General features: G+C 44.0%; 1 protein-coding gene across 1 annotated transcript in view; it reads left to right on the plus strand.

Moving 5' to 3' along the window:
- The window catches only part of LOC137949834 (protein translocase subunit SECA2, chloroplastic), a 93116-nt gene that overhangs the window by 35483 nt on the left and 32205 nt on the right, over nucleotides 1-25428 (plus strand). The window contains exons 19-22 of the mRNA XM_068796039.1: nucleotides 4820-4915; nucleotides 4992-5055; nucleotides 5162-5451; nucleotides 22563-22618. Coding sequence (XP_068652140.1) covers nucleotides 4820-4915; nucleotides 4992-5055; nucleotides 5162-5451; nucleotides 22563-22618 — 506 coding nt within the window. The remainder of the gene's footprint in view (nucleotides 1-4819; nucleotides 4916-4991; nucleotides 5056-5161; nucleotides 5452-22562; nucleotides 22619-25428) is intronic.

The following is a 25428-nucleotide window of genomic DNA, read 5'->3' on the forward strand; positions in this document are numbered from 1 at the left end:
GGCCCTACCAGAGCTCCTAGAATGGTTATCTGGTCCAGCAGGAGCAGGTGGTATATTCAGAGGTCACAATGGAGACCCCATTCTTTCTTAGTGGGCTGCTGTTTGGCCTCCAAATCTTCAGAGATCGTCTCCATGGCAAGTTAATCATTGAAGGCGACTCGAAGATGGTTATTAGTTGGTGTTCCAAAGACAACCTCCCCCCTTGGCGCCACTGGCCCATCACTGATAGTATTGTTAACATTGTATCTTCTTTGCATTGTAATTAGAATCTCATTCCTAGATCAACCAACTCTCTGGCTGATAAATTGGCTAAATTTTGAACTTCCCAACAATCTCATTGTATGGGAAGGATTCCCTCCTTTGTAATTTGCTCTTTTGAGCTTTTGTCTTAATAAAAATCAGCATCATTTAAAAAAAAAAAAAATCTCTTAGAGGGGGGTTGGAATGGGTGGCTTTGCGGGTGGAGGTGCAGAAGGTTGAGAGCAATTGGGGAAGAACTTGACCCCTCTTGGATAGGCTAGATCTCTACTTCAGGTGAGTTGCATTGGGGTCATCGAACCAGAAAGAAAAGCACACTGTCATGATCCTCAATAATGCCTCCAAGACCTGCATGGCAAGGGTTCCTTTCAATGGAAACGACTAGAATTCATGGTCTTTAGAGTTCATGAAGTTCCCAAGCATGGAGGTGGCCGGATTTGATGAAGGGACTAAGGCCTTTAAAAAATAATTTATCTTTGAATAGGAACCCGTCAAACATTTCGAAGCAGTGCGATCACAATGTTTGGAGTCTATAATTAATAAAGGAACATCCCAAGATCTTTCATTTGGGCTCAATTCTTGGACCTCAGACAATCCACTACTGTTGCCCTTCTCGTTGCTAGTTGGTTTGGAGATAAAAGTTCCATGTTTACAAGACACTGGGCTAGCCTAGTAGTCAAATCTGGTTTTATTATTTTTATTTTTGAGTGGCGAGATATTTATTATTAACAAATATGCCAAAATTACATCAAAACGAAAAAAGAAAATCACAATATTAGGATGTTGCTAGGTCTCATACTGATAAACCTAGAGGGATGGGGTGAATAGGTTTATCAAATTTAAATGCTATTTTTTTAATTAAAACAGTCAAATGCACTTAAACAACCAAAGCAGAAATTTAGGCAAGACAAGTCAATCACATATTCACGGATTTATAGTGGTTTGTAACCCAGACTCAAGTTCTAATCCACTGCAAAGGTGATTGAACCTGATTTTTAGCCCAACAACATCTCTACCAATAGAGGAGTACGCATGTCCAAGTTACAATACTTGCCCACTCTTGGAACTTCGGCAACAACAACTAGGTACTCCTATCTAGACATATTGAAATGTCATCTACCAATCAGCTAATCCAAGCTAATTGTTCCAATTTACAGTGCAAGGATGGGTTACTTTCTCTCTCTATTCCATTGCCTTGCAGTGATTAAAAATCGGCTAGAAAGTCTAAAAAAAAAAGATTTGTGGGGTGGTTCCAATGGAGAAAGAAAATATCACTTAGTTAAATGGGATGATGTATGTCAGCCTTTACATCGTGGTGGTCTTAGAATCCGTGATATCGCATCTACCAACTCAGATTACCTTTTGAAATGGATTTGGAGATTTAATTCATCTCCGGATTTGATTCGGAAGGCGTTGTTACTGCCAAAGTGAACAAATCGAATGGTTGGTGGATTGAAGGGGGCTATCAGTACCACATGTTCTTGTTTGGAGGAAAATTTTGCTATTGCTCCCTGTTTTTAACAAGGCAGTCGAATGCTACCCGGGTAATGGTCGTACCACAAAATTTTGGACGGATTTATGGTTGGGGGACAAAATTCTTGACATTAGTTTTGGTCGTATCTCCTGATTGGCCAAAGATAAAAATGCTTCTATCTCCGACTTGTGGTCTCAACATAGCAGTTAGAATCTTAACCTTCGGAGAACCCTCATAGACTTAGAAGCTCTTCTAGTCTCAAATCTTCTCACTTGCCTATCTAAAGTCAAAACTCATGAGTATATGTCGGATACCCTCATTTGGACCCCATGCCCAAAAGGAATATTTTCTACGGTTTTTGCCTACAAGCTTCTTCGCAGCCCCGACCCCTCCCAACCACAATACCCTACCACGATTGCCTAGTCCTTACTTGCTCTGTCCCGCGTGAAATTCTTTGTTTGGTGTGCTTGTAGATACTCATATCCGATTTTCTCATCAGACAACACACCCCCGTACAAGATCCTTCCTGCCCGTTTTGTCAAAATAACCTAGAAATTGCTACCCGTGTCCTCCTCCATTGCCAAATTGGAATTAAATAATGTGTGCCCAAAAATTTACCTTCAATGGTCCTTTCCATCACAATCACTCATCTCCCAAAACTTGGAAAAATGTTAATCTCCAGTTGTGTGGCCCACATCCCTTGGGCCCTCAGGAAAGAAAGAAACAATCGAAAATTTCAAAACCTCCCCCTTTGAGGTAATTGTTGATAATATTGTTGGTCAGGTCTCTGTTTGGCTATAGATTTGGAAGGAATCTTCCCATCTCAGTAATACTGACTTTGAGGTAATTGGAGGCTAATCATCGAGATGACTAATTCCCCCCGCTCTCAACCATGAAGATTTAGTCCCCACCCGGGCCACTACAAGCTGAACTTTGATGGTAATGCCATTGGCTTCCCAGGTCCAGTTGGATTCAGAGAGGCTATACATGATGATAAAAACCATCTTCTCTACACTTGTGCGGGGCCTTTGGGGATCTCTGGTTCTACTACCACAGAACTCAACGGATTACTTCAAGGTCTCAAGCATGGGAAGAATGTGTTGTATTGTGACAGTCAAAGTGCTATTCATTTAGCAAAAAATCATGTTTATCATGCCAAAACAAAGCACATACAGGTGCGTTATCACTTCATCAAATTGGCTCTGGAGGATGAAGTCTTAGCACTTGAGAAGATTCAAAGGGAGTCAGAATCCGACTGATATGTTGACGAAGATTGTTACGATCGAGAAACTGAAGTTGTGTGCAACTTTAGTTAGATTTCTCTTTGAGGATTGAGAAGTTGTTGCCGCTGCAGAGGAGATATTGATGATGGATTAATCTCCAAGTGAGAGATTATTAAGTTGTGGAGCCTAATTAACGCCTTACGTTGAGTTAGTCGCGGATCGACCTTCATGATAAGGTTGTTGTGGGGGTTGGAAGGGGAGCAGGAAGCCCTCCTCCCTGGGTGCGGGGGCGGAGCCCCCGTCCGATCCACGATATATTGATTGTTGTTTCATTAAGGGCAGTTTGGGAATTTCACTCTTGTAATGTGGTTGCCCTAGCTTTCTCTTTAAATTGGGGGGCGCCACTATTAGGGTTTTATGATCTTAATCCGAGGAGCATCTCGAGAGGTTAAAGAGAAACACTTATAAGTGTGCGATTTCTCTTGTAATCTATTTCATCTTCATAGTGAATTACTGTAACGGCGGAAGATGGGACGTAGTCTCACCTTGAGGCGAACCTGTATAAATCTTCTTGTGTTTTTCCTTGTTTGCTTTTCCCTTCTTCCGCGTTTATTATTATTATTATTATTTTGAAATGATGCTGATTTTTATTAAGACAAAAGCTCAAAAGAGCAATTTACAAAGGAGGGAAGCTTTCCCAAACAATGAGAGATTGCTAGGAAGTTCCGAATTTTGCCAATTTATCAGCCAAAGAGTTGGCTGATCTAGGATTGAGATTCCAATTACAATTTATTAGTAATACTATCAGTGATGGGCCAGTGGCACCAAGGGGGGGAGCTGTCTTTTGAACACCAACTAATAATCCGTATTTATTATTATTGCTCTCGTTAGTTTGGAATTAGGGTGTATAATTCCTAACATGGGCTTCATGAAGGAGTCTGTGTGCCCCATGAGAGAGTTTGTGCCCTATTAGAGGGTTTGTACGCATGTCTCTGGCCCGTTATGTGTAAGTTTGGATGTAAAGGGGAGTATTGAGTGGCAAAGAGTCCTGCATTGAAAAATAAGAAGAAAAGTTAGTAGGTTTTAAGGTTGAGCAATAGGCCTCCTAAGTGGCTAGTCACTTTGGGATGGAACTAGGCTTAACCCAAAAATCCAACAATGTCGGCATTGTCCTAATGGTCTTCATCTTGGCAGAAGCTTCTGTTGCTACACTTTTGTTTGGATGATGTATCTAATTGAACATCCTTTGTTTGTCTTTTCTGCCGTGTGAGTTTGTCCAAATAACATCCTTATATAAACAACCCTTTTTGACTTGGCCTTCTTATAAATCAGAGCTTGTTCGAATGACCTTATTCGAACATTGTCACTGCTTAGCCCTTTTCTTTGCAAAATGGCTGTATTGAGCATTTCTTAACACACATTATTAGAGTTTTTAGGTTTTCATCAAAAGCATGGGACTAAGAATCTTGAGACCAACAGATGTAATGACAATAATTTGTTGATTTGTTCTCCCTTCTTTTGCTTAAATATCATCTTATGTACTCCCGATCGTAGTACATGCATGTAGCTAATTTGCCTAGCTTGAATCACTTCTGCTATTTGGAGAACTTGTCAGTCAAAACCTGGTTTTATCATTTCAGTCATCTTTCCTTTCTTGTTTTGTTTGCTAAGCAGGGAGCTTCCCTCCAATCCCTTGTTGTAAAGGGCATTCTCCCCTGATTTTTATCTTGTTTTGCGTGCTTGCTAAAATAAAACTTCACCTTTCTCAAGAAAATCATTTTACTCATCTAGTTACTATTTCATATTTGCTCAGGCTACTTCTCACTAGAACTGATGTGTGCTAACCATTTTTATGTGTTTCAAGATGTTGGCAACTGAAATTGTTGTGGACAACATACTTCCCTTGTTGACACTGGAGGCTCCAAATGGAGAAACTCATGGTGACTCAGTTGCTCAAAAGGTGCCAAATGTGGAAACTTTTCTTTCCTGCTTTGATATGTAAGCATCTTATTAATTTGAGAGTGCTCAATGTGCAGGTATTGCCAAAGGTAAACCTTGGCCAGTCATCGTTAGCTTTGTTGGCAAGGGTGACTCTCATGGGTAAGTAATTTTAATGACTTCATCAATCGTTCTATTTTTTCTTTAATTTCAATGCATATGTTAGACAATGTATTGTTTTTTCCCCAATTGATATAATTTATTGCAGCTAAGTTTGTTGGCAAAAGTGAGGGAAAAGGATGGACTCATCAAGGGGCAAAAGCTATGATCACTGACTCAATTCAGATGACACAGTTATTCAGTAGGAAAGAGCTAGAAAAGCTCATTTCTGAAGATGCTAGGATGTATCCTATTAAACCTACAGTCGCACTTTTGTATCTTACAGTCTTAAAGGACTGTGAAATACATTGTCAACTTGAGGGGTCTGAAGTGAAAAGATTGGGTGGGCTCCATGTTGTTGGAACATCTCTGCATGAATCCCGTCGAATAGACAACCAGGTAGGCTCCACAATTTTCCTTTTAAAGTTTTATATGAATGATAAATTTTGAAGCTTATATGCCAAAGTTGACTTAAACAGGAGATGTACAGTGCGATGTCCTTGGATGAAATGTTGATCTTTTTCATTGAAGAGTTGCAGTCAGTTGTTTCTTTTGTTTTTTAGAGTAGGAAATTTGGGCTATAGATAATAAACTGAGTAGTGTCAGTAAGAGATATAATAAGAGAGAGAGAGAGAGAGAGAGAGAGAGAGAGAGAGAGAGAGAGAGAGAACTAGCCCCGGGCTGGAGCAGTGACGATTTGTGTCACTATGTCAGAGAAACACTCAATTTCAACTACCATCCGACCACCTCCTATTTGGGACACTCTAAATGGCTGATCTCATTTCAATCGTCGACGGACTCTTCATCTATCACCATCCCATAAAATCAACTTCTCGACGATAAGAATCTGGCTTTCAACTACTCCCGGAAATCAATACGGCCAATGGATTTCCTTTCTCGGAATCCCGGTGGAGCTCTGGTCGGAAACGACCATAAACCACCTTGCTAGAAAATTTGGAGAGCCGATCAAATGGGCGGAGGAAACTGTCAACCATGCCAAACACGACATCGCAAAAGTGTTTGTAGCCCCTTCATCGCCTTGGACGGAAGATTTGTTCCTAAAGCTAGCGATCGGAGAAGTTTTCTTTTGGATTAAGGTGGTGATCGGAGAATTTTCCACGGTGGACTTGCCGGAACTCCACCCCACAGAGGTAGGCCATTCTGCTCCCCCTCCCCGACATGATTGAGCCATCGCTTGGCCGAGTCGATCACACAATCCCACAAACCCAGACTCACCCCACCCAACCAGGAATTTGTTGAATTTGAATTTGAATTCAAATCCAAATCTGAATTCAAATTCAAATTCGATTCCAAATCCAAACCAAATTTCAAACCTCCCACAAACACCTTTCCAACTTTTTCTGACACATCGAAAAGCCAAATTGGCCTTCCCAATGCCACTACCATTTCGAGCAGTCACATCAATCCCAACCCCCCCTCTTTCCCTCCTTCCACACGCCACCTCTAATCTCTGCCTCGAAATATCCCCCTCCTCCCTGCAATCTTGAATGCAGCGCTTTCCTTCCCTTCTCATGCTACCTCAACAGGCAACCTTCCCCTTCCCCTTCCCCCACACGCCACCTCAAACCTTTACCTCGAAGCACCCACCCATTCCCTTCGAAATACAACCCTCCCCCCTCAGACCTTGACTAGAACTTCAACGTTGACAGCCAACCCCATCAGTATCTCCACCTCGGCTAATGCCATTGCCCATCAAACCTCGAAAATCATCCACCTCCCCCTCATAACACACCACCAATCTCCAGCTGAGCTGTGTCTTGGTATCTCCGCCTGCAACATCCAGGCCTTGTGCATCTCAAACCGAGGAAATCATCTCAGGACCCCACCCACCAGAAAAATTCCGATCTCTCACCACCACTAGATAACCATCAAACAAACTTCTTCACCCCTGCCTTCCAAAACGCCCTTTTCAGCTACTATGAGGATAACAATTCCGATGGTTTCAGCGCCTCCCCCCGAATTGGCCACAGCTACACCAACCCTCAAAACACCATGGAAAAAACAATGCCCACCTCATCCCCAGGACATAGAAGCCACCTGAATTGCCTCTCCCACTCAGTGTTCAAGATCTAGAGACCACATTAGAACCTGAGCCCAATCCTAACACCACGCTCAACCTGGATCTTCCAACTCCTCTAGTTTTGGCTACCTATCAAAGAAGGAAAAAGAGTGGCCCCGCCCGTTGCTAATCAGGGGCTTCTTTGGCCAGCAGAACATCCCCTCCTAACCATGTCAACCCTCCCCTCCCTCCAAATGAGAGGATGGCAGCAGAGCTACAATTTGAACGAAGTCGGTACGATGAGGAAACATGGCAAAACGTGATGAATGTGGCTTGTCTCTTGGGAGTGGTTTTCCATAGACAGACTCCAGGAAGGAAAGATGATGTGGCAGTTCAACAAATCAATTCCAAATGATCTTGATCTATTGGAATGTCCGCGGAGAGGGTCTTCATGGAAGCGAGCAATAATTTGTTGCCTCCTAACACAATCAAGCCTTCTATTGTGGTGCTCCAAGAAACAAAATGCGAAAGTCCGAACAATAGCCTTGCCCGTGACCATTGGAACTGCCCCTCACTGCAATGATCGGCCGTAAATTCGATTGACCTTTTCTGTTAGAATCATGGTGCTATGGGATAGCTCCCTTTTCGATGCAATTAACACCAATCATGGAACTTACTCGGTGGGGATTCATTTCCGTGATCGTTGTTTTGGTTTTAAGTGGTGTCCCGCTGGAGTTTACGGTCCTAACTGCTATCGCGAGAGAAAGAATTTCTGGGAGGAGCTCACTGACCTCCAACTCCAGTGGCCTCTACCACGAATTTTTGCTGGAGATTTCAATGTTATTCGTTTCTGCGACAAAAAAGAACCTCCAGCTACTCACATCTCATCTTCTTTGAGGGGTTTTGTTGACTTCATCGGTAGTGGAGAGTTGGAAGAGATCACCCTCTCAGGAAAGAACTTCACTTGGTCTAATGGACAACAACACCATATCCTCTCGAAGTTGGATCGTTTTCTTGCCGATTCAAATTGGCTTGATCTTTATGATGATATTTCCGAAAGAGTCCTCAATCGGGTAGGATCTGATCACTGACCCATCCCCTCCCCCCCATTTCGATTCGAAAACACCTGGCTCTCGAATGCTGATTTTGATGTGCTTTTGAAAAACTGGTGGTCTAGCTTGCTGGCTTGGGGTATACCAGAGTGGTCTCTTCCGATAAAGCTCAAACTCCTTAAAAGGAATCTTAATGAATGGTCCTTCTGGTGTCGTCAATCAGCTAGAAATAGAAAATCGTTTCTCCTCAACTGCATCGCTGAGTTGGACTCATCAGAAGAGCAAAGGTATCTAACTCAAATCTGAATTTTCCACTCACCTTTCTCTACAAACGAAGTTGCAATTTATCCTAGTTCAGAAAAGAATCAACTGGAAGCAGAGCGCCCGTTTTAAATGGCTAATTGATGGAGCTGCCATTACAAAATTTTTCTACTCCCTCGCATCGATGAGGAAGAGATCCAACCGAATTACCTCTTTATGCATCAATAACGAGGTAACGTCGGATAGGATCCAAATTACTAATGAGCTGCTCAATTTTTTCATAGATTTATGCACTGATGATTATCTTAATCGGCCCAAAGTTCAGCAGCTTCATTTTGGTCACCTCCCTCACTCTGCTTCATCTCTTCTCGAATCTCCTTTCTCTCAGAAGGAAATTGAAAAGGTAGTCATGCGCATGGCTTGTGATCGGACACCGGGCCCAGATGGATTCAACAGTGAATTCTACCACCGTGCTTGGTCAATTATCAAGGGAGATATTTATAAAATGGTTGAGGGATTTTTTAAGAATGGCATCTCCCTTCGCAGCATGGGGGCCTCTTTTATCTCCTTGATCCCCAAGAAGAGAAATGTTGAGACCCCGGGTGACTTTTGTCCTATCAGTCTAATCTCGAGCACTTACACAAGATTATTGCTACACTCCTTGCAAACCGGTTCAAAACCATGCTCCCTCTAGTTATCAACCATGGTCAGAGTGCTTTCTTGAAGGGTAGAAACATTTTGGACTCCACTATGGCAGCACCTGAGTTGTTTGACCATGTTACCCGTTCGAAGGAACCAATATTTACACTAAAGCTGGATTTAGAAAAGGCTTTCAGTTGGCTAAACTGGGTCCTTTTGGACGACATCATGACCCGGATGGGCTTCGGAGATCGTTGGAGATATTGGATTAGGAGCTGCTGGTCCTCTTCAACGTATTCTCTAGTCTTGAATGGTACTTCTTACGGATGCTTTAATGGCCCGAGGGGATTGAGAGAGGGAGATCCTGTCTCCCATCTCCTCTTCAACATTGTGGTGGAATTCTTTTCAGCTATACTATTTTTGGCCAGAGAATGTGGATGGCTACATCCAACCAACAGTTCCTCGGCTTTCAATATCCTTGTCCTTCAAAATGCGGATGACACCTTGATTTTCAGAGTACGAACAATGGCCAACATAAAAAAAGTAAAGGTGGTTTTGGGACTTTTCGAAATCTGCTCAGGTCAGAAAGTAAATTGGGGTAAAACCTGCTTGATTGGGTTCAATATCAACCTAAACTCCCTCTCAGAAATGACGGAAGTACTTGGTTGCTCGATATCTTCCACCCCTTGTGCTTACCTTGGTCTTCCTCTGTTCACGGGCCGTATTTGCAAAGATCTCTGGACTCCAGTTATTGAAAAGATGCAATTGTGACTTGCATCATGGAAAGGTCGGTTACTTAGCAAGGCAGGAAGGTTGACTTTTTTAAAATCATGCATTGTTGGCATTCCAAACCATTATTTGTCCTTCCTACCTTGCCCAACTTCTGTTTGTCAGCAACTGGATAAGATGAAGAAGCGTTTTCTCTGGAGAGGAAGCAGCCTTGATTTCTTTTTTTTTTTTAAAATGATGCTGATTTTTATTAAGACAAAAGCTCAAAAGAGCAAATTACAAACGAGAGAATCCTTCCCATACAATGAGAGATTCCTGGGAAGTTCCGAATTTAGCCAATTTATCAGCCAAAGAGTTGGCTGATCTAGGAATGAGATTCCAATTACAATGCAAAGAAGATACAATATCAACAATACTATCAGTGATGGGCCAGTGGTGCCAAGGGGGGAGGTTGTCTTTGGAACACCAACTAATAACCGTCTTCGAGTCGCCTTCAATGATTAACTTGCCATGGAGACGATCTCTGAAGATTTGGAGGCCGAACAGTAGAGCACTAACTTTAGCAGTATGAAGTAGCCTTGATTTCAAACTACCATTTGGTCAGTTGGGAGGAAGTCAGCCTCCCAAAGAGCCTAGAAGGTCTCTGAATTTGGCTTACCAAAGACATGAACCGTGCCTTGCTCCTTAAACGGATATGGAGATTCAGCTCATCTGCTCCAAACCTCTGGAAAAATATGATTCTATCAAAGCTTGGCATTACTTTAAATTGGTGGACCGAAGGGGGAAACAAAAGGCAATTATCTCCTTTATGGAGATCTCTCTATCTCCTTACTCCAATCTTCTCATTGTTAATCCGATTCTATGTGGGTGATGGCCATCATATCAGATTCTGGGAAAACTGGTGCTTTGGGTGATATGCCTCTTCAGAACACTTTCCCTAGCCTCTTTAGAATTTCGAGGTTAATGAATATTACCATTGCTGAAATCATTGATAATGGGGGATGGAACATTCAACCTCGTCGTGGTCTATCAGAACTTGAAGGTCTTGAAGCCAGTCATCTTCCAGAGCTCTACAGTCAGCCAGAATTCAAGCTGACAAATCAGATAAATTAATCTGGTGGCCAAATAAAAGTGGCTCCTTCTCAATCTCCTCCCCTCACCTTGTTATTTGAGGCGGAATTACTCATGGTCCCAAGCATGCAGTGGAGTTCACATGGCATCTCAATGCCCCCCCCCTAAAGTAAAATTCTTCATGTGGAGTGCATGCCGCAACAAGATTCTCTCAGTTGATGATCTTAGAATTTGTGGCCACCTTGGGGTTGACCCCATTTGCTTTTTATGCCATGCCAATGAAGAAACGGTTAGCCACTTGCTTCTCTTGTGCCCTTTCTCTTGGGAGATTTGGACATCGATAATTAGCCAAATTGGGCTCCATCTCTGCTTCCCAAAAGACTTGGTCGCCGCTTGCCGAATGCTTGCAGGGACCCCTAGCCCCAGTCTTGGAGAATTGATGATCTCTGCCCTATCCGCATTCATCCCCTGGGGCCTTTGGCAAGAGCGCAATCAAAGGAGATTCAATGCCAAGTTTAGCATTCAAGATAAAATCATTGAAACCATCTCAGGCAATATTGCTACTTGGCTTCACTCTCGAAATGTCTTCGCCCCCTTCTCAGGATCTTCCATAAAAAATAATTGGAGGTGTCTTGCCTAGCTCCACACTTCTTCCAAACCCCCAGTTATTTTTGAGTGGACCCCGCCGCTTGCTGGTGTCCTTAAGTTGAACTTTGATGGATCTTCTTTCGGTAACCCTAGTTCTACGGGCTTTGGCGGCGTGATTTGTGATTCTTTTGGGAACCAGATCGTCTCCTTCTTTGGCCCTCTTGGTATTGCGGACTCCACGACGGCCGAGCATCAAAGCCTACTTAATGAGCTCTGTGTTTTTCAAAATCATTGCTTTGGGTCCATCCTGATTGAGGGAGACTCCAAGGTGGTGATTGGTTGGTGTGAGAATTCCTTTGCGGCTCTGTGGCGTCATTGGGACGCCTTTTTTTAAATTATGAATATTGTCAATTTATTTGACTGTTTTTGGTCTCTCATTCTGAGATCAGCAAATTCTGTGGTTGAGAAAGACACACCTTTTTTGCAATCTCTTGTTGTTAGGAGTAAGCTCTTCCTTTTTGTTTCTCTTAAAAAATCACTTTTCATAAAAGAGAGAGAGAGAGAGAGAGAGAGAGAGAGAGATAATGCCTTCATATCCCAGAATTTATAAGGCTTCACACTCTTAGAGTTCTTCTATCTTACCAAAGACTTAGTATAACAAAAACGATAATTGATCCTGTTCAAAAGGTCCACCTCTCTCCTATCTGCACACATCATCCTCTTTATCATAACAAAAGTAGGATGTTTGGAGGTGCTCGGATGGGCACATTCCTCCTTTTGTCACTATGGTCAGCATGATCAAGCTCCAATTGGGCTACATAGACGACAATGCATAAGTGCTTCAACCTTGGGGGCAGCTGTCACTGCTAAGTCACTTTGCATGCCTTTATTACAATTGGGAAATGCCCCTTACTTTGGGGTCTCATGGAGAGGGCCTTTTCTATCCTTTAAAGACTCTTTTAACTTTTTTAGGTGCAAAGGGAGTATCCCAAAGGGAGTCTTCCTTTGTCCGCCTATTTCTTTATCTTTCTAGCTTCCTTTTGCAATTAATGTCTACATGCCTTTGTAATGCCGCTAAAATACATACACTCAGTTAATTAGCTCCAATTGAGCGTGTAAAAAATTTAAAATAATCTCCTAAAAATGAGATCTCTTTCATGTTTATTAGTCTTGTAGCACGCATAAATTATGTAGGTTCACATACATGAACCTAACAGTAGGTCTCACATTATCTTTTTGGGCCTTTCATTAGTTGGTCCCACATGTGTGGACCTACATTGAGCAATTAGTAAGCACAGAAAAAAAGAGATACATTGTCGTTATTGTACAAGTATCTTGGCAATTTTTGTCTTTTTATATATTAAAGTTAAAGTTAAAGTATTCAACAGTAAGAATATGTAGGCAATTCTGACAATATTGCAGTGGTATGTATGCATTATTTTAAGCCATTGCCGTATGCAGGTAATTCTGTAATAGTACGTATGCATTATTTTAATCCAGGGATGTAGAGTAATTCAGCTCTATTTCATGGGTATTTAGGCAAGTAACCCTTTTATTATAGAATCAGAAGGTACAGAGAACCCTACCATACGTGGCAGTAATTTATATTGGCAATTGACCAGATGAGGAATGTTATAATTTGTTATATATGGTATAACGTTAGTCCTCAATGGATTGCTTTGGATGCTCAAGGAACAGCTGGAGTGCTGTTTCTTTTTTGAGAAAACAGCTGAAGTGCTGTTAATTTTGGATTCTCGATCTGTTTGACCTAATATCCAGTAAAAAGGGGATTTTTTCTATGCTAGTAGTATTAAATTCTCAAACTAATGGTTTTACTTAACAGTGTCTATTTATTAACCGTTATATACTCATGACATACAAGAGTTTTGGACAGAGAATGGTGGAGTCGTGCATTGTTTCTGCTAGAAGTTGCTCTTTTGAATTAACTAGGTTTTCTTATTTTTTAGGAAAGTATTTTCCCGTAGAAAGTAGATTCCTAGGGTTTACGGTTGCTGAGACATGGATATAAATTTTTATGTTGTTTAATTTATAAATAGGGGTGAAGCGTCTTTTGCACCTAGGGATTAAGGATGAGGGAGTGAGGGAAGAAGGAGAGCGAGAAAGTCCTGGGAGAGCAAGGGAGATCAAGGGAGAGTGAGGGTGCAAGAGAGATTGTAGGAGCAAAAGAGAGCGAGCAAGAAGAAAAACAGATTGGGGACACCACGATTGCAGAGAGGCTTTATTCTGCAAGCATAATTCGATGGTGTAGTACTAAGAGAGATGAGGCATCATCCCAACCACCTCCGAAGCAGCAACACGAGGACCATCCGCTAAGATGAGGAAGAAAATGAATGGCAGATTGTTCAGAGTAAGGCGGATCGATTAAAGCTGCACACCAGAACGACACCCAACTTTATCACTGTTCAAGTTTGGTGGCACAACCCTACCTGTCATTGAGTTGGCTGAACTTACTGGTAGGATAATATGAGTAACTGTCAGAAATGGAAACAAATGGTCGTTATCTCCATTCCAGCTGTTGCCTGTGCTTTGTTTATCAAACAGTTCGACCGTGTAGTTTCTGATCATCACTCTGATAGCCTAACCAAGGAACTTTTGATGGGAAGGTTCCACTTCTTAGTCTCCAAATACAAAGACACCTGGAATGTAAGATCATGCATGCTGGGAGAGTACCATAATGGTGAGGATTTACATCTTGGAACGCACCAGGTCTACATTCAGGTGGCACATATTCAAAGACAGCCTTAGTGGTCTTTTGCCACCTGATTCATTGAGGAAGCAGCCAGCTTAGGAAACCACACCACAGTTCCCCCCTTTTCCATTGCCACAAAAACGAGAATCATCACTCAGCTAAGCTTGCCGCCATCCCCAATTTCTTCACTCCAAACTGATAGTGACACCCATGACCGTAAGTATGCCTAAACCAATGCAAATCACTTCACCATCACCTTGCCTCCCCCCAATCCCTAATTGATGGAAGAGAAAAGCTATCCCTCTCCTTAATCACTATTCTTGACTGTCTCATGAATGATGGTCTCTGTCATCTCTAGTTGGATTTTTAAGCTGCTTCATCTAGACTACACTCCCCCTCTTTTACTTGGGGTTACAAGATTGGCTTCTCCCCTTCCACTCACTTGAGGATAAACTAGCAGCTATCAGACTACTACCCAAGAATGCTTTAGTAGGGTCAGAGAATGGACACCATCTATTGCTAAGTGCTCTTTAAGTCAATGTGTATGTATTTAGGGACTACCAGCTGAGCTTTGGTATGTTCAAATGCTTGAATGCATTACCAGCGTCTTTGAAACAAATGGAAAAGCAAGACAACAATTTTTTTTTATATTTATTTTGAAATGATGCTGAATTATTAAAACAAAATCTCAAAATAGCTAGATTACGGGGGGGGGGGGGGGGGGGAGGGGAATGAGAGATTGTTGGGAGGTTCCAAATTTAGCCAATTTACCAGCCAAGGAATTGGCTGATCTAGGAATATAATTCCAAGTACAGTGAATTGTGGACACAATGTCAGTAATACAATCAATGATAGGCCATTGGCGCCATGGAGGAGCTTGAGTTGGAGCACCAACAACTTTCTGTGAAGACGATCCTTAAAAATTTGAAGACCATATAGGAGGGCACTCACTTCAGCAATGTTGGTGTCTGCAATGCCAACCGGCCTCGCATAAGAGAGAACAAATTCCCCTCAACTATCTCTGAAGACGCCACCTACACCCACCGGCCCGAGACAACCCAATGCACTGCCATCGAAGTTGAGCTTGATGCAGTCGCTAGGGGGAGGTTCCCAAACAGTCATGATCAGCATCTTGAGGGGACCCGCCATATGGGCCAGCAGACTCCTATTTCCACGAAGGGATATACCCAACAGAGTGGCAAATTCCTCTTTGGTATGCAACGAGCTAGAGATCAAGCCCGCTGCATAAGAAGTCGTGCTTTCTGGGGTACTGGATTTGGAGTTGAATCTTCGGTTGTTGCACTCTAGCTATAAGCACCATGGGATATGAGCAAGGCGTGCCGAGAGGAGTAACTTGCCCAATCTAGGTGGGTGAGTCCCCATCACCTTCTGACAAGTGCCGAAAAGGTCCTTATGAAGCCCTACTTGAATACCAATCTTCTGAAAAATCACCATCCAAACTTGCCAAGAGAACCCACAGTGAAGTAGAACATGCTGGATGGACTCTCACACACACCACAGAGAGGACAGGTGCGGTCAGGAGCGGTGAAGTCTTTCTTGTGGAGGTTGACAGAAGTAAGGATTTGCTCTCTGATGGCAATCCACATGAAAAACTTGATCTTATTATGTGTAGAGAGCTTCCATGCCAGATTTGCCTTATGCTCAGGCAGGTTGGGGTCATCTTCTATGATGTGAGAATAGGCCGAGGCAACAACAAATATACCATTAATGCTAGGCTTCCATATCAATTTATCAATCGCATGCTCTCGGATAGTGATACTGATGAGACTAGAGAGGAGAGCAAAAATTTGTGGCTTCCTCATCGTTCATCCCTCGGCTGAGTGGAAGACTCCAAGAATCTGCCACTAAGAAGCTAAAGTCCCTAGCCACCCTGGAAAGCCTCGGGAAATCTTTTGAGAGGGAGCGGGGGTCGTACCATTCATCTGACCAGAAGAGGAGAGTCCGCCCATTTCCAGTAGAGCAAGAGATCGCAGCCCTGAAGGCGGGGAGCAGCTTGTATACTGATTTCCAAATCGGGGATAAGTGACTGGTGGTTCCACCTTCTCTCCACCAATGCCCGGAAAACGTTATTGCTGAAATGATCAGGCTTGACTAAGCGAGAGTCTTCATTATCCAGAGGAAACACTGGATGGGACACACTTTAGTGGGGGTTACTCAACTTGAAGTCCGAGATGAAGATCAACTGCATGACGCCCTTCATCAGTTGAAGTCGTTAGTGGAGCGCAGATGACATTTCATCTGGATGTTGGGGATGAAGCGGTCCTTCATCTCCACGTTTTAAAATCCTTCATCTCGTTGAAGACCATTTTTTATCTTCTTCGAGATGAAGGACGCGTGTGGCTTGGTTTTTTTTCCCCCCTCTCTCCTCGCAGCCCCCTCTCTCGCGCGTCCTCATTTCCCTTTTTTCCTCCCTCTCCCACACCCCTCTCTCGTCTCCCTGTGCCCCCGATGTCGCTGCTCCCTCTCTTCTCTCGGACTCTCGTCTCCGGCCTCTGTTTCTCTGTCTTCTGTCGGACTCGCCCTCTCTCTCGTCTCCATGCCTCCCTCTCTTCTCTCGGACTCACTCTCCATTTTTCTCTCTCGCTCTCTCTCTCTCTTATCCCTCTCGACTCCCTTTCTTCTCTCTCTTCTCCCTCTCTTCTCCCTTTCAGCCTCCCACTCCGTTTTCTCTCTGGCTATTCTCCTTTCTCCCAAAATACCTTCCGATTTCATTCGATTTCCCCACCCTATTTCGAAGATTTCGAACATGAATTTGTCCACACTAACACCCATTTCGAATATGAAGATCATGTAGATGCATGAGATGAAGATGAAGATGAAGATGTTTTTTCTGGGTTAAAATCTCCTATTGCTGGTGATGTTTTCTTCTGGGTTAAAATCTCCTATGATGATTTCTGTTTTGAGAGGAAACCGACTGCAGATCTCCACCCATCGAGAAGACAACACCAGTCCTGCCACTCACCGGTGACTCGTCCAATCGGAACCGAGTCAACTATAACTTGTGTCCCAACCCAATCCTCACCATGGACATTGAGGTCAGTGACTCGTCCACATCTCTCCCCCCATCCCAATCCTTTGAACTGTGCACCTACCCCTGTCTATGAAACTGACTACCTTGACATTAGCCAACCACTATTGACAGAACTGTCCTCCATGGCAGCGGCTAGCCAATACAACCCAACTGACCGGTCTGTTAGGTGCGGAAAGATAACGCCTACGAGAGTGGACGGAACCACTCTGACACCCACCTCGCCCATTCTTGACCGCCTCTCACGGGATTCAAACGTGGGACGTGGCGTACCCAGCTCTGATACCATGACAACGGCTAGCCAATACACCCAAAAGACCGATCTGTTAGATGCGGAAAGCTACCGCCTACAAGAGTGGATGAAACCACTCTGACACCCAACCCGCCCATTCTTGACCTCCTCTCATGGGATTCGAATGCGGGACGTGGTGTGTCCAGCTCTGGTACCATGACAGCGGCTAGCCAATACAACCCAACAGACCGGTCTATTAGGTGCGGAAAGCTAATGCCTACAAGAGTGGACGGAACCACTCTGACACTCCAATCCCAAATCATTTTGCATGCCACCAACTCAAGGAATCTTCATCCAGAAGTAAAAAAAAATCCATCTCTCCTGTTGACCTTTTTTTCTACCATGCCAATGCTGCAACCAACCCTGACAGCAACAACTTTTTTGCCTGTCAACCAGACAACCTGCTATCTATCAGCCCCTCATAATAATACGGCACCACCCACCCAACTGCATCCTGACATGACAACCAAAAACTCCTCATTGTGTCATGCAGCTAGGTACCTTTTGGGCACTAGCCAGGCTGCGGGTGAAGCTTTTCTTAACACTTGGTGCCAATAATTTCCTTCTATGGACAAATCAGCTCCCTCAACCCCTTCGACCACCCTCTCTCCTCATACAAATACCTTACGCAACTCAATCAAAAACCTCCCAGCATGTCTTTCCTCTGCCTTCACCTCCTCAACCCCACCATCAACAGTCCACCACTTCGACACTGACTCTATCTCCCCCACAGCGAATCGAGACTCTACCAGAATACCACCCACTGACCCCTAGCAAGATTACCCGGAGAACACATCTCCTCCTCCCCTAATAACATATGATGCAAAGAGGCATGGGCAACCCAGATGAATTCTTCAAGGTGAATCCAGCAACCTGCTTCAATATCTGATTGACCCCATAACCGGTCGTATTCTGTTTCTTGACATAGCTAGGTGGTTCCGGTCCACCTGGGTTAGGTTCCATCCGGCCCTGGTCCACCTGGGTTAAGTACTTGGCTTTCTGCACTTAACAGACCGATCTTTTGGGTTGTATTGGCTAGGCGTCTGACTCAGAACTCCGAATAAGCGTGCTTGGGCCAGAGTAATACTAGGATGGGTGACCTTCTGGGAAGTCCTATTTGGCAAGGCATCTGACATGGTATCAGAGTTGGGCACCACGTTCCGCGTTCGAATCCAGGGTGAAGCGGTAGGGAACGGGAACGGTGGGTGTCAGAGCTAGGCGGTTCCAGTCCACCTGGGTTAGGTTCCGTCTGCCCCTGGTCCACCTGGGTGAGGTACTTGGCTTTCCACACTTAAAAGATTGGTCTTTTAAGTGCGGAAAGCCAAGTACCTAACCCAGGTAGACTAGGGGCGGACGAAACCTAACCCAGGTGGACCAGAACCACCTAGCTCTAACATTTCCTCCACCTAGTGAACGTCACACAGGCTTGTTGCTGAACACAATCTGAAAGACACAAGTACGATGATGAAACTTGGAGGCAAATGATGGAATTAACGAAAATTATGGGTGTGGTCTCCTTACGGATTCAGAAGCCCTTATTGGCCTCTAACCTCCTCACATACCTCGCAAAGGTTAAAATTCAAGAACACATTCTAGACACCCTCATTTGGACCCTTTGTCCCAAAGGATTAGTCACCACGGCTTCTGCTTACAACCTTCTTCACGGCCTCAAAACCCCCCAATCTCACCACCCTGTGGCTCAAGCCTGGTCTTTCCTTACCCCCCTCCAATGCAATTTTTTTTACTCTCATTAGGCGGGGAATTTCCGTGCAGGACCCTTCCTACCCCTTCTATCGCAATTCCCCTGAATTTGCCACACGTCCTCCTCCGATGCAATTTTTTTTACTCTCATTAGGGCGGGAATTTCCGTGCAGGACCCTTCCTACCCCTTCTATCGCAATTCCCCTGAATTTGCCACACGTCCTCCTCCATTGCCAATTCGCTCAAGCCATTTGGGCCAATCTCCTCAACACAATATGAATACAATTCTGGGTCCTCCACAGCTCGACATCCATGATCCTCTCCATCACCAACTCTCGGTGCTCGAAGCTTGGAAAGATGCTCATATCAAGTTGTGTGGGCCACATCCCTTGGGCTCTCTGGAAAGAAAGGAATAACCAGAAATTCTAATTCAAAACTTCCCCTATTGAGGTGCTTGTGGAAAACATTGTTGGTCAGGTCTCCGCCTGGCTTCTGACAAAGGACTTCATTCACTTTAGTAGCATTGATTTCAGGGGGAACTGCGTTTGATCGCCGAGATGGTGGGGCCTTCCCGTCCCCCAATCACCCCCCCTTCCTCTCCTCTAGTCACTTTAAGATGAACTTCGATGGCAGTGCCTTTGGCTGCCCTTGCCCCACTAGGTTTAGTGGGGTGAGTCATGATGAAAATAGCTGCCTCCTCTACTCCCCCCCCCTTCCTCTCCTCTAGTCACTTCAAGATGAACTTCGATGGCAGTGCCTTTGGCTACCCTTGTCCCACTAGGTTTAGTGGGGTGAGTCATGATGAAAATAGCTGCCACCTCTACTCCCCCCCCCCCCCCCCCCCCCTTCCTCTCCTCTAGTCACTTCAAGATGAACTTCGATGGCAGTGCCTTTGGCTACCCTTGTCCCACTAGGTTCAGTGGGGTGAGTCATGATGAAAATAGCTGCCTCCTCTACTCCTTTGCAACCCTTTGGGTATTTTTTACTCTACTATCGCATAACTCACTAGGCTGCTTTAGGGCCTCCGAATCTTCTGGGACCGTCTCGCTAGGCCCCTCATCATCGAAGGTGACTCCAAGGTTGTCATTGACTGGTGCACGAAGAAAATCTGCCCCCCTAGCGGCAGTAGGATACTTATTTTGAAATATGTAATATAACTTCCCATCTAAATTTTATATGGACGCATGGTGGGTCACCTCCTCCATTATTGGCCTCATCTCCTTGTGGCTCCATTCCAGGAAGGATTTTTCCACTCTCTCTGGGCTCTCGCTTTGTAATAACTGGAGTTTCATTACTCAAATGGGAACCCCGACGAAGACTCCAGCTATGTAGGAGTGGCAGCCCCCTGATCCGGGCTTCATCAAGATGAATTTTGATGGTATTCTCTCAGCAATCCTAGCATGGTGGGCTATGGTGGTGTCTTCCCTGATTCGGGTGGCAACCGGCTCATTTCCTATTATGGATCTATGAGCATTTCTGACTCCATTGCTGCCAAGCTTCAAGCCCTCCTCCGAGGCCTCATCATCTTCTGTGAGCACTTCTCTGGGCCGTTCCACATTGAGGGAGACTCTGAGGTGATTATTGGATGGTTCTCCTATCCCTCTTCTCTGTCATAGCATCATTGAGATATTTACTATTCCGTTTTAGACATTCTTCCCCACCTTACCTGTATTTGGTCCCGAGTGCTCAAATCTGCAAATTCTGTTGCAGATGGTTTTGCTAAACAGGGGGCCTTTTTCCATGCCCTTCTTGTAAGGGGGAGGCCTCCCTAGTCTTATTTGTTTTGCTCTTGGTTTTAATAAAATCATTACTTTCTCAACAAAAAAAAATGCAGAGCAGGGTAATGTCCATATTTGATTATCTTGATCCTGACTTTTAATAAAAAGTCTTTCTGGAAGTGCCAGCAAGTTGGCAAGCTCCTTGTGCCTTTGCATCTTTTGGAGCTCTCCTGAAATTAAAGTTCCAACTTTGTGAGGAGTCATGTTGACCCTTGAGTTAGATATTGAGATGTGCTAATCATTTTCTAATGTTAATAACCTAGGAAATCTGCTACAAAAATCTATGTAGTGAACTCGATCCGGTAATGGCTTAATGATAGTCTTAGTAGTGTTATGGTTTGCCCTCAGATAACTGACCGGAGGATTTGGCTCCCTGATGACAGTGGGTGATTCTCGGTCTCCTCGGCCTACCGTCATCTTATGGGATGGACCTGACCTCTTGCCCCACATCCGGCTGCTCTTGCCTGGCACCTCTCAGCCCCACCTAAGGTGAAGTTTTTCCTTTGGAGTGCCTGCCACAACAAGATCCTTACTGCAGACAACCTTATTAGGCATGACAACACCACTCCCAATCCTCTCTGCCCCTTTTGTAGGACGGTGGCTGGAACTTTGAATCACCTCCTCCTCCACTGTGACTTCGCCTGGAAGATCTGGACCTACATGATTGACAACATGGGACTCAGCTTCTGCATCCCGCTTGACCTGAGCACCATGTGTCTTTTTTCTTCTAGAACCCGCCTGCCTAGCCTGGGCAAGCTTTTCTTGGTTGCCTGCATTGTTTTTGTTCCTTGGTGCCTCTGGAAGGAAAAGAACTCTAGACGGTTTGACTGTACTTTTCACTATGCTATTGAAGTTTCCTTCACTGCCACTGGGCTCATATCTACCTGGACCTGCACCCAGAAAGAGTTCGCCCGCCCCTCTTGTGTCCCGGCCCGCACTAATTGGAAGATTATAGCTCAGATGTCTGTCCCCACTACCCCCCCCCCCCCCCCCCCCCCCCCCCCCCGAGTTGTTGTTTAGGAGCCTCTTGCCTTCGAATATTATAAGCTAAACTTTGATGGTAGCTCCTTTGGGAACCCGGGTTTGGCTGGGTTTGGGTTTGGTGGGGTGATTTTTTATCCAGGGGGCATTGCCATCCTCTTTTACTCTAGCCCTCTCGGAATTGCTGACTCAACCACTGCTGAGCTCTTCGGTCTCCTTCATGGCTTACGAATTTTTCAGTTCCCTTATCGTGGCGGGAGACTCCAAGATTGTCATCGGATGGTGCTCCACCTCCACCTCATCCTTCCGCCCATGGTGTTATTGGCAAATTTTTCTTGATATTTTAGACATTGTATCCACCATTTCTTGTACTTGGTCTCATGTACTTAGATCAGCCAATTCGGCTGCTGATTTGTGCGCTAAATTAGGCCCCTCCTTCAATTTCTTGTTGTTAGAGGAGGTCTCCCTTGATGTATCTTCGTTTTTCTTTGAAATAGAATTATCAACACTTCAAAAAACAAAAAAACTCAATGACAAAATCTTAAGTTTTTTGTATCTAGGTTTTTGAGCATCTTCTTTGATTCAAGTTTCTTATTTTTATTGAATTTCTAATTGTTGATTTTTCTCCTCATGTTACAGCTACGTGGAAGGGCGGGCAGACAGGGTGATCCTGGATCTACCAGGTTTATGGTCAGGTAGTGAGTTTGGATGGAAAAGAAACAAATTTCAAGCTGTAGTTTTGTTGTTAAAGTGGGTCAAGGTACCTCCCATAATGACTGGAAAAAGTTGGGAGGCCTTTTCCCAATTATAAGCACATGAACTTTCAGATTTTGGGTCAAAATTTTTATTTTGAGTTAATAGTAATTTTGGATGGAAAAGAAACAAATTTCAAGCTGTAGTTCTGTTGTTAAAGTGGGGTCAAGGTCCCTCCCATAATGACTAGTAAAAGTTGGAAGGCCTGTTCCCATGTATAAGCACATGATTTTTGTAATTTCGGAACAAAATTGTTATTTTGAGTTAATCAGGTTATCCTTCTTTTTTAGGAAACTGTCTCCCGTAGTAAGTAGATACCTATGGTTTATGGTTGCTGGGATATTTTTGTCATTTTGAACATTGTTTAAGTTAAAAATAGACCCTAAAAATCAGATATAAGTTACTCAATTTTTTGCATGCTTTGGGATCTGAATTACTGGCAGAAGATGATGCTTCTACCTTGGAAAATGGTTTCTTAAGGGTGATAAGGGCTAAATTTGCATGCTTTTATTTGTGGATAAAGGTTCTAAATATGGCAATGAGTCAGAATCAAATTCTGCCTGCACAACAAATAGGATAGAGAATGCAATAGGATGTAGGGGTGGTGGAAGTGGATGAGGAAGGAGAAGAGAAGGGGCCCGTCATTGTAGAGGATGTGGAGATAGAAAGTGACTCATTGTGGGTGAACTAACCATATTTTCTAAAAATGTTGGAATAAGTTTGGGAAGCTTGCTTGGGCTAATTCTAGTGTGACAAATTTGCTAGATGGTAGTTGTGGTGGTGAGGTTGAGTCAGCTATGTCTATACAGTCCCAAATTCAGCATCTTGTTTAGAAGTTGATTCAGCTTTCCTCCTCCGATGGCTCATTGCCTAACTCTTTATCTTTTTCCAATTCCAAACTATCTAGTTCAGGTATACTGCCTTCCATGTGTCCTCCTCTTATAGTTGGATTATTGATTTTGGTGCATCAACCCTTATATTAGGTATGCCTTCTCATTTCCTATCTTGGACTGTCTTCTCCTCATAATTTTGTACTCTTGGCTTGCAACTTTACTTCTAGTGTTGAGGGAGAAGGTGTGATTTGTGCCACATCCACTCTTTCTTTGAGTTCCATCCTATATGTTCCCAAATATCCCATTAATTTACTGCCTAGAAGTCAATTAACTAAATCCTTAAATTGGAGACAATAACCTTTTCTCTTTTGGTTCTATTTTTTTGGACTTGAGGACGAAAAGGATGATTAGTGGGGATGAGAACATGATGGGCTGTACTATCTTGTGGAGGCACCGACTTTGAAGGATAATGCATTTCAAGTGACGGTTTGGTTTCTCCATATTAGTAGTATCTTCAATTGGGACATCTTTCTCTAGCTAAGCTTTGTTCTCTTATTCCTTATTATACTTCAGTGTTTTCCTTCAATGGTGAGGTTACCGGTTCGGGAAGCACCATAAGGTGTCATTTTCATTAAATAGTCTTCTTTTTTTTAATGATGCTGGAATTTATTAGAATGAAGAGAAAATTACATTGGGAAATAACATTAGAGGAGGAGGGGGGTGGTAGGGTGGCTTCCCAAACAATAGGGGGATTGGAGGGAGGTCCCAACTTTGGTAAATCTATCGGCAAAAGAGTTTGCCAATCTGTTTACATGATTCCAAGAACAAGATATTATAGAAACAATGTCAAAAATGAATTACACAATAGGCCAAAATGGGAACAGTGATGAAAGCACTGTGCATGCCAAGTTTTCACGGTAATGCGCATGCATGGGCCGTCACAGAAGGCCACCTAAGCAATCGATGCTGAGATGGGACCATAGGAGAAGAGTAGCGGGGTCATTAGAGGCGTCGCAGCTCCCTAGGGACGTCGTTGCCTTTGATTTCGCTATGTACGATGGTTCAACTGGGGTCATCTTCCTCTTTGCCAGTTCTCAAAGCGTCGTGTGGTCTATCAGCCTCACTTGTCCTCTGTGTGTGTCGGAATTGTAGCTTTGAGGTGAGTGCAAAACGTCAGGAGGCCTCGAAACAACTTCATCTGTAGTCACAGGGTGTCGTCGCCCGCGGGAGGGGAGAAAGACCGCCTAGCTTCGTCAACGGGATCAATGTCGAGGCTGATCTTCGTGATCGAAAGGAGTTTTCGATCAGGAATGGCGGTTCCTCCTCCCCCCCCCCCCCCCGTCTCTCTCTCTCTTTGCTTGTCACACTCTCTCACCTCTCTGGCCATCCCTCTCATTGCCACGTTGACAGTAACTTTGGAAATGTTCCCTCCATACCCACATTGTTTGCTGAAGCATTATAGCTCGACTATACACCAGCTCAATCCTTTCTTGGTGCTCATGACTGGCTAATCCACTTTCGTAGCTAGGAGGATAAAGACGCAGCCATCAATCTACCCCTCAGCTCGAGCACTGATCTCAGCAAAGTCATTGAGTGGATACCTTCTGCCCCCAACCGTTAGGAATTTGACGCCCTAATTCCAAACTAACAAGAGAAATAATAATAATCGCGGAAGAAGGAAAAAAGCAAGCACGAAAACAAACAACAAGATCTATATAGGTGCGCCTCAAGGTGAGACTACTTCCTATCTTCCGCCACTGCAGTAATCCACTCTAAAGATGAGTAGTTCACAAGAGATATCGCACACACTTACAGGCATTTTCTCTAACCTCTCTCGGCCTGCAACTCCAACTCCTTCTCGGTGATGATAAAACCCTAATAGCGGGGCCCCTCAATTATAAAGAGAAAATTAGGGCAAC

The sequence above is a fragment of the Aristolochia californica genome, unplaced genomic scaffold (assembly GCF_029961685.1).
Source record: "Aristolochia californica isolate CCGP_79_NKW_82.1479 unplaced genomic scaffold, dmAriCali1.0.hap1 SCAF_14, whole genome shotgun sequence".
Classification (NCBI taxonomy): Eukaryota; Viridiplantae; Streptophyta; class Magnoliopsida; order Piperales; family Aristolochiaceae; genus Aristolochia; species Aristolochia californica.